The 9,839-nt window shown below is 46.1% G+C and overlaps 1 protein-coding gene across 1 annotated transcript; it reads right to left on the bottom strand.

Annotated features, from left to right (window-relative positions):
- Positions 1-304: 304 nt before the first annotated feature.
- G0S2 (G0/G1 switch 2) lies at positions 305-1,467 on the bottom strand. The gene is made up of 2 exons (XM_011938071.1): positions 1,158-1,467; positions 305-1,046 (listed from the first exon to the last, which is right to left on the bottom strand). The coding sequence occupies exon 2, from the start codon at positions 1,012-1,014 to the stop codon at positions 703-705; it is 312 nt and encodes a 103-aa protein (XP_011793461.1). The 5' UTR covers positions 1,015-1,046; positions 1,158-1,467; the 3' UTR covers positions 305-702.
- Between the last annotated feature and the right edge of the window lie 8,372 nt (positions 1,468-9,839).

The raw sequence follows: 9,839 nt of genomic DNA, 5'->3' as shown, positions 1-9,839 counted from the left end.
CAGTTACCTCCCACTCACTCTAGCTCAGAAGTTGATCTACCTTCTCATCTTAAAATGCTAAATTTCATGGAAGTTACAAAAGTTTCTCTCTTCCCACCCCTAACAAGAAGGAAAAACAAGTCTTCAACAGACTTACCTGCATGTAGTAGCTTATTACACAGTTCCTAGGTGTGAAGCAAGTGCCTGACCTTCAGGAAGCTGTTTCCACTGCAGTGCTCAGGTAAGACCCCATCACGGTCACCCGTCTGCTAACCTTCCCTGCTGCCCACCCCAGAACACCACACCTCTCAGGAATTAGATGAGATATGGTATAAAAAGTTTTTTATTTCAAAATGCAAAATGGTGGTCATTGTAATAATTAATAATAATAATATAAAAAGCACTTATCCTTCCTCCCTAGTGCAAAATGGTAGAGGCATTGAGATAATTCACACAGTATTGGACGCGTCATGACAGTGCAGTGCTGCACAGCAGCAAAACTCAATCCCAAACTCCTTTTGGTGGATGCTCGTGGTAGGTCAGTTCTAGATGTCAGCGGTTTCTCTGAAGTTAAGTCCAGATAAAAAACAGCACGTGCTCCTGCACTCTCCCAGCGGAGTCAGGCTCCTGCGGGCGCGACCCCTCTGTCTCTCCCTTCCTCTTTCGGTCTGTTTGTCTCTGTCTGCTGCCTCTCCCTCTCACTCCGCTGGTCTCCCACAGTTCCTAGGAGGCGTGTGGCCGGTTGGAGAGGGCCCGGCCACCGAGGATGTCGTCCTGCTGCTTGCCTTTCTCCTGCAGGGCTTGCTTCTGGAGAGCCTGTCGCTCCAGGGCGGCCTGCAGCTCCGCCACGGCTGCCTCCTGGTCCCGAAGACGGCTGGTGGCCGTGAAGGGGCTGCACACAGTCTCCATCAGGCCGAGCACCACGCTGAAGAGGGCCAACACGCTGCCCAGCACGTACAACTTCACCATCTTCCCCTTGCGCTTCTGGGCCATCATCTCCCTTGCCAGGGGGATCAGCTCCTGGACCGTTTCCATCTCGGCTCTGGGCTCTCGGAGGCGGGAGTGACCTGCAGGAGGAGCAGCAGGAGAGGGGACTTCAGCCACCGAAGAACGGCTGCAGCCTCCCGCCACCCCGCACCCAGCTTATCTTGGGGAGGGCTCATAGAAAGGGGGACCACCTTAGTGGCAGGGCGCGAGCAGGAGGCAGCGCGAGCTGCAGTTGGCGGCGGTCAGCGTGTCCGTCGGTCCGACTGGCCTCGGCGTTCTCCTCCGCTCGGCAGCTGCAGCTCTTCCAGTTGGAGACTCTGCCGCTGGCACCGCTTTAGCGTCCGGAGGCCGCTTATATATTTTCTCCGAGACACGCCTCCTGGGCTCCCGGGCCCAGACTGGCTCGGCCAGAGCCTGGGGAACGCGGAGGGGGAGGAAGAAGAGGAGGGGAAAGGAGGGGGTGGAACCCCGCTGGGACCTGGCAGGAGGTGGCCACGCGCTGCGCACGCTCCGACTGTGTGAGCTGGGGACCCGGCACGCGCGGGGTCATTGGCAGCGGGGCACGCGGAATGGCCAGTGTGCACGCGAAAATCCCACTCTAGGCTAGCGCAGGGGAGGACCCGGAACCCAGGGAGGTGTCGGCGGACATTTCTGACATGACAGCACCTTCTTACTGGTGTCAGTGGGTGCAAGCTTCCCTCGTCCAGGACAACCTGACATTATAAATAATGAGGGAATCTGGGGGTTCCATCTAAAGAAAAAAAGCTTTCCTTTTTCTTGGGAAGGGTTATCATCTTCCCACGTGTGTGGCAATTGCATCAGAGAAGAGAAGGCAAGGGGGAGGGATCTGGGTAACAGAATAGAGCAGGTCACGCTTGGATAAAGCAATATGTGCTAATGTTTCTTTCCTGCCTGGCTGGTTTTATTTAGAGGTACATGCATGTATAGCTAGAGTCAGTTGATAGAAAACTATTCATTGATAGTGCTTTTATGCACAGAGGGGTGTGTGTGAGAGAGAGACAGAGAGAGAGATTAGTCTCTTTGCCTGCAAGCTGTTTCCTTATGTACTTCCACGTATCAGGGAACAGCCTTTAAATTCAAATTGTTCTCACTTCCACTTGAGGAGTGGAGTTGGGAGCTGGGGTATGGGGGGTCGAATATGGAAGGGGCTGTTGGTAGAAGTTCGTCTGCCATTCTAGAATGGAAGTATTTCATACTCTCCTCAATAATTCTCTGCCACCCTCCTGAGTCTGGGGGTACAACTTCACTGCTCCAGCTCAACTTCAGCTTTGAAGCAGTTTGTGGGCAGAAGGGTATGTAGTAGACAGCTTAAGTAAGAATCCATTGTGTGAGTACTCTTGGATGTTGAAGATGTAGGATTGATTTTGATCAGAATTAGATATAATCACCTGGGGCCAAGGGAGCGTTCTAATTTGGCTTTGGTTATGGATATGCCAGAATTAGCAAAGTAGGGGAAAAGGAGAAGCAAATTGGCCAAAGGGCTTTAAGCAGAGAAAGGGAGGGGTCAGGGGAAAGAAGGGGAAATCAAACTGGCCAGAAAATTGCAAAGGTCAGTGATGCAATCTTGCAACAGCCTTTGCAGTCGGTCAGACTGAGCCTGAAGGGCGGGTCAGGGGAAAGGGCTGTCTCAGGGATCAAATATTTTAGTTTTTGAATTCTTAACAGGAATCTTTCTTTGGGGGTCTGAAGCAATTTCCCAGATGATTCAGTTTAAAAAGGCAGCAATAACAACTACCTTTTGCCTTGGCTATTAATAGTTCAGGCAAGGGCTTGTGTGTGGAGAATGGTCAAGGTTATCTAAATAGCTTATTTGAAATTCTACATTTTAGAATTTAGTCTGTTTGAGTCAAGGTGACCAGGGGCCAAAGAGGATTGATTTTTCCTGGAGGATTGTATTTCCTGCTTATTGTTCTTTTAACCTTGTCAGGCAGGAAAATTCTGTAACAAGGGTTCCTGCCAAGTTTAATATCAGTCTTGGCATTTTCTTTGAATCTTCCTTATAATTTCAGAGCAACCTCTGATAACTGGCAGAAATGATTAGTGAGCTTTCCCAGTATCTGCGAGGGTTCCAAACCCATTGATTTCTGGAAGAGCATGTGATGTGTGCCCTCATATGAGGGCTGTCACTTGGTTTCCATTCTGAAGGTGAGTCAGCCTAGCTTGGGACCCAAAACTCTGAAATTGACTGGTCCAGTAAGCATTTCCTGTGTTTCTGTAACACAGAGATGCAAACCACACATCTTCCTAGGTCAGAAGGCTGTAATTTATCTGGGGTTCCCCTTTCCTGTGATTTGCTGTGTTAGCGTACATCACCAGCTCAGATCCTTTTTTGATAATTTGACTTTGACCTCCAGGTTCCAGCAGCTATATTGGCAAGAGCTGGACAGAGGAGGGGCAGCAAGGGCCGTGAACAGAGGTCACTGGTAGATTTGATCTTCCTAGTTTAGGTGGTAGAAGGTGGGGCTGAGTGGGAGATGATGGGGGTAGAAGGCTAAGGAATCCAGTGTCAACTCATGTCTAGGAATTTCTGAGCGCAGCTCATCTGTCTGGGTGGGAAAAGAGAACCTGGCTCCTAGGGTAGAAGGTGACTAGGTAGGGCTTGGAAACTAAACACGTACTTTAATGGGGCTGATGTCATTTTTAAGGAAGTAAAGCACTGTGTTGTGTCATGCACATGGGTAAGACACAGGTTATAGCTATGATGGTCAAACCAAGCCATAGGGTGACCAACCATCTTCCTTTGCTCAACGTTGAGGGGTTCTCTGAAATGCAGGACTCCCAGTGCTAAAACTGAGACACTTCCAGGCAAACTGAAATAGTCATCGTACCCTTGAGTCTATCTCAACATTTAACTCTTGCCACTTCTAGGAAGGGCTAGTTTACATTTTTTATATTTTGCTTTTTAAATCCCTTTCTCCAGACACATTCAGAGCCATCTTTAGAAGGTAAAGTCATAAAGGGGTACATGTGTTTCAAGGGGTAAGTGCAGAGGAGGGATAGAACTGTCCCTACCACTCTGTCTTGGAGATTGAAGACACAGGGAAAAGAGGTCTTTTGGATGGTTAGTTGTAAATGAGCTTCAATAATAATTATTATTACAATAATTATAATAATAATTATTATTTTGTTACCAGCTGCTTGCCACCTACACAAAGTCACTGTCCACCCTTGGGACTCCAGGCAGCTGGAGGGAGGGAGTCATAATAGGAGATATGACAAAACTATTTGTAGTTTTTTTTTTTTTTTTTTTTAGACCCTCGCTCAGTAGCCCAGGCTGGAGTGCAGTGGCACGATCTCGGCTCACTGCAAGCTCCGCCCGCCAGGTTCACGCCATTCTCCTACCTCAGCCTTCTGAGTAGCTGGGACTACAGGTGCCCGCCACTACGCCCGGCTAATTTTTTTTGTATTTTTAGTAGAGACGGGGTTTCACCATGTTGGCCAGGATGATCTCGATCTCCTGACCTCATGATCCACTCGTCTCAGCCTCCCAAAGTGCTGGGATTACAGGCTTGAGCCACCGCACCCGGCCTATTTGTAGTTTTAAGACTACCCCACTTAAAACTTTTTTTTAGTCCCTTAGTTACTTTCATAGTTTTAGAAAGAAAGCTTCTTATCACTCAGATATCAAGGGAAGACACTGAAATTTATATGTGTAGCCTCTATCTTTTCTGGTCTTATAGACAAGAGTTCTAGAGTCTAGATATTTCTGTGTGGATACCCTGCTATTATCACAGCTTGACACAATTAAAACAAGACTCCTTCCCTTCTCCGTACTCTTACAAGCTTAGTCTTCTTCTCAATATCCTTATTTCTAGCAGTGACATCTCCATTTCATTTGTTCTCTGGGCTTAAAATATCATGGTAGTTATTTGGAGAGGCCTTTCCTGACTACTGCATCCCACCACTCTCCACCCAGTGCCATACTTTCTTTTTCTTCATAGCACTTGGTTACCTGACTATATGTGGATGTACTTAATGGTTTGGTTTTATATTGTCTTCCACGTGCATTGCAGGATAGGCTTCATGAGGGTGGGGACTTTGGTTTGCTCCTCACTGTGTCCCCAGTGCGCAGTATAATCCTTAGCACATAATAGGTCCTTAATTGGTAACTATGGGATTAATGAATGGCTTTCCCATTGGACTGTGAAGCCTGGCAGGGAAGGGGCTGTTTTTTGTTGTTGTTGTTTGTTTGTGTGTTTTTGCATGCAGTCCAACTTTTAGTAGATGCTTAAAGAAGCATTCAGATTTTTGGGGGTACACTTTTTTTGCTTTTAATCCTTTATCCTCTAATCCATCTTAAACACTACCACCAAATGAATCTTCCTAAAATTTAATTTTTTATTGTCAACTGCCTGTTTAAAGCTCAAGATCATTTCTTATTGCCCACGTAATGGACTCCTGGATCCTGCTTGTTGAATTTGCTTGAGTGAGTATTCTTGGAAATCAGGACCTCTATGGTCTGATCTCCTGTTCTTCTCCTACAACAGCCCTTTGCTCCACAGAGAGGTTTCTTCACAGGCCAAAAAACAATTCATTCTCATTGCTGCTGCTTCATTTTTGCTCACACTGTTGTTTCTATCTGAAATGCTGTCCTCTTTCTACTTTGTCTTCCTTTCTTCCTTGAGGTCAAGTTCATGTGCTCCAAGAAGTTACCACTGCCCATGCCAGCACACCCTGATCTCTCCTTTCTGTGAATTTCAGTCGCCTTTGGGGCTTGTACTGCACAGGTTGGCACTGGATTGATTACCGTTTTGTACAACTCTCTCATTGTTTCCTGTGGGCTTGCCTCAGCTCTGTGGAAGACCAAAGCTTTGTATCTTTTGTGGTGCTAACATAGAATAGGGGGCTAGTCAATATTAGTTACATTGACCTAAAAGTCAGTGCTGGGATAGAGAGGGCAAAGTGACCAGTTAAGGCTCTCTTGGGGAGTTATTTCAAGCACAGTAGCCTGTCCTTGGCTCAGAGTCTTGGTGTTGAAATTGCCCAAGACCTGGCAATTTGGCTTAGTTTCCTCCTCTCTGGTCTCCTCACCTTTCACTTCCACTCCCAACTTAGTGTCTGACATTGCAGCCATTGACTCATTCTGGGGCACCCTCCAGCCTGCCCCTGGTACAAATCAAGGCAAAGAAACAGACTTTATAGGCATTCTCCTTTTGTCCTTCATAGCTTTTGGTCAAGCAGAGCCACCAGCTGCTGGGGCATGCAGACTGCGCTGGGAGCCTTGAAAACCATGGGTGGTGTGGGTAGAATTACCTGCACCCTGCTGCCTACATACCATTTCCAGATTAAACAATATACTTTACAAGTTTGAATCAGCACAAGGAATTTTTCCCAGGCTCAAATGCCAGTTGGACTTAAGGATACAGGGCTCTAAAGTCAAGCAAACCTGGGTTCCTTCAAATCCTGACTCCTACATTTGCTAGGGCCTGACCTTAGGCAAGTGACTTAACTTCTATAGCTTCTATTTCCACATCTGTGTGAAGTAAGAGTTATGATAGCCCCTATTAAATGGGGTGTGGTGATGATGATAAGCCCCTATGAAACAGAGTATGATGAAGAGTGAACAAGATAGAGCTCTGTAAGGGACTTAGGCAGTGTCTGGCACAAATGAAGCAATCGTTAAATGATGGCTGTTATTATTCAGTTGTCTTTGCCTCTTGCTCTACATCAGCAATTTCCATGATGCTTTATCAAAGCCCAGGACATTTGCATTCCTTAGGTGACATTTAGGTAGCTTCTAGTAAGGCCCAAAAATATTCGTTGAAGCCATCCATGTACCTGACACTGTGTTAGTCATAGTTATAGAAAGCAGAATACAGGCCAGGTGTGGTGGTTCATGCCTGTAATCCCAGCACTTTGGGAGGATGAAGTGGGCAGATCAGGAGGCCAGGAGATCAAGATCATCCTGGGCAACATGAGGAAACCTCGTCTCTACTAAAAATATAAAAATTAGCCGGGTGTGGTGGCACATGCCTGTAATCCCAGCTACTCGGGAGGCTGAAGCAGGAGAATCGCCTGAACCCAGGAGGCGGAGGTTACACTGAGCCGAGATCATGCCTCTGTACTCCAGACTGGTGACAGAGCAAGACTTCTTTTCAAAAAAAAAAAAAGCAAAAAAAAAAAAAAGAAATCTGTACTCCAGACTGGTGACAGAGCAAGACTTCTTTTCAAAAAAAAAAAAAGCAAAAAAAAAAAAAAGCAGAATACAAACTGCATTTGCCCTCAAGAAGCTTATAGTGAAGTAGAAGACACAGACTGTAAATGAGTTATTATCATATATTGGGATAGGCACTGTAATAGAAATTTATACCAGATGAACAAAGAGAACAGAATGAGACAGGTATGATCCATCTGGGGAGGAGGTGGTCAAAGAAGGCCTACGGGTAAATGATTCCTGAGAGGCTTAGGATGTTAAAGGATGGCTGGTGTTCACCAGGCAGTTCTGGAATAGGGTGTTGTTCAGGGCATGGGGAGGCCTTGAATGAGATGGGACTGCATATGAAAAGGGAGGATGCAAGATAAAGCATCACATGGTCCAAGAGAAGTTAGACGAGATTGGTGTTAAATCATAAAGGATGGATTTTGGGAAATGGTAGAAAATGAGCAGGAAGCAGTAAGTAGGGATCAGATAATGAGCAGTTGTATAAATAATCACTTACTCATGTCATGCCTAGGAACTAGTGACCACTCCCTTCTTCTAGAAACACATTTCTCTTTGGCTTCCATGATACCATATTCTGCTGGTTTTCCTCTTACCCTGTTTTGGATAAAACTCAGGATCTTTATCTCAGTTGTCCTTTTTATCTAACCTACAAATGTCAGCATTTTTCAGGACTTAGTCCTGGAGCCCCTTTTCTTATTCCACATGCTCTCTTCAGTGATTTAATTTACTGCCAGGGCTTCCATTGATGCTTCTACACAGACGACTTACAAATCTGAGCTCTAGAACTGTGTATCCCTCTGCCTATTCTACATTTTGATTTGGATGTCTTGCAGGTATCAGAATTACTGTGTCTGAAGCCAAATTCAATATTTCTACCCCATAAACTTATAACCACCTTTCTTAACCTAAGCTGCACCATTCACTTAGCAGCTCAGGTTTGAAGTCAAGGAGCCATCTTTTCTTCCTTGCTCTCCATTATCTCTCCAATGTGAAAAATCACTAAGACTTGTGACTCACGTCTGTAATCCCAGCACTTTGGGAGGCCGAGGCGGGGGGATCACGAGGTCAGGAGATTGATACCATCCTAGTTAACATGGTGAAACCCCATCTCTACTAAAAATACAAAAAATTAGCTGGGTGTGGTGGCGGGTGCCTGTAGTCCCAGCTACTAAGGAGCCTGAGGCGGGAGAATGGTGTGAACCTGGGAGGCAAAGCTTGCAGTGACCTGAGATTGCACCACTGTACTCCAGCCTGGGGGACAGAGCGAGACTCCATCTCAAAATAATAATAACAATAATAATCACCAAGACTTATTCTACCTCTTAAACATCTGTTAATTCAACCTGCTTTCTATCTCCTCTGCTACCCTTCTAGTCTAAGCTCTCATTGCCTCCCCCAGACCATTTAGTATGGCCTCACAGCTGGTCTCTCTGGCTCGGGCTTTGGCCACTCTACTCCACTTCAAGCCAGTGTAGTCTTTTTAAAAAGTGCAGACTTGGCCATGTCACTCTTCTCTTTCAAATCCTTCAGTGCTTAGCAAAAACTTAGTGGAATAAAAATTAAAATCATTCAGTGGATCCCCGCTTTGCCCTTTGGAATGCCCCAGATTCTTCACATGGCATATAAGCCACCCACCATCCTGTCCTTGTCTGTTTTTCCAGCTTCATCCCATATCCCTCAACCCTCACTCTTGGTGACAGTCACACTGTTCTGTTCCTTTGCAGGCTCAGATCCTTACCCATGTAGTTCTTTCCATGTGGAGAGAACATGTTCTTCATCCCCTGTGGTCTGTTGAACTCTTACTCATCCTCCAAGTGTCACTGTTCTCTCATTTCCTCAGGGAAGACCTTTCCTCTTACCTAGATAAGGCCAGCTCACTTTCCCTTTCATAACCCTCTTGTCTGTCCCCATTGCAGGGCTGCAGTTCTATTCAGGAGCTCTCTCTTGCTCAGTGCAGTGTTCTCAGAACTAGGGCAGTGCATAGTTCCTTTGAGGTGTTTGATACATAGTGACCAATCTGTCTTCAATTGAACTGTATCCTATAGGCAAGGAGAGACACCGATACATTTTACATAGCAAAACACTACAAGACTGACATTTTAAGTAGATCGCTGTGGCAGAGTGCAGGATAGATAAGGGAGGGGCAAAACTAGAGGCAGCTAGTGAGATGTTGTTACAGTAATGCAGGCAGGAGACCATGAAGAACTGGGCCAAAACAGAGATAATGGGGAGAGAAAGAGACAGACTGAGTGATAAATCAGAAAACCTGGCACACTTGTGCTGTGGAAGAGGAATCACTTGGGACTTGGGGTGACTTCCAAGTGTGGAAATGAGAAGGGGAAGAACACCTCTGGTGAGAAAAATGAGCTCCATTTTGGATTTATTGAGTTTGGGCTGTTTATGGGACATGTAGGCAACGATGTTCATCAGATAGTTGTATGTGAATCATGAATCAGGAGCTCTAGAGAAAGATTGGTTCTGGAGTCACTGCCCCTACTGTTGGAGCAATCCAGGCCCTCCCATGAATCCTTTCTTCTCCTGCATTATTTCCCTGCGTCAGTTGTTCTCAGCCCTGGCTCCACTTTACAGTCATCCTGGGTTATTAAGAACTACCAGTGCCTGAGACTTCCCCAAGACAAATCAATTTGAATTCCTGGAGATGATTTTAGTGTATAGCCAGAATCATGGA

The sequence above is a fragment of the Colobus angolensis genome, unplaced genomic scaffold (assembly GCF_000951035.1).
Source record: "Colobus angolensis palliatus isolate OR3802 unplaced genomic scaffold, Cang.pa_1.0 Scaffold100, whole genome shotgun sequence".
Classification (NCBI taxonomy): Eukaryota; Metazoa; Chordata; class Mammalia; order Primates; family Cercopithecidae; genus Colobus; species Colobus angolensis.
This window is presented reverse-complemented; position numbering and strand designations above follow the sequence as displayed.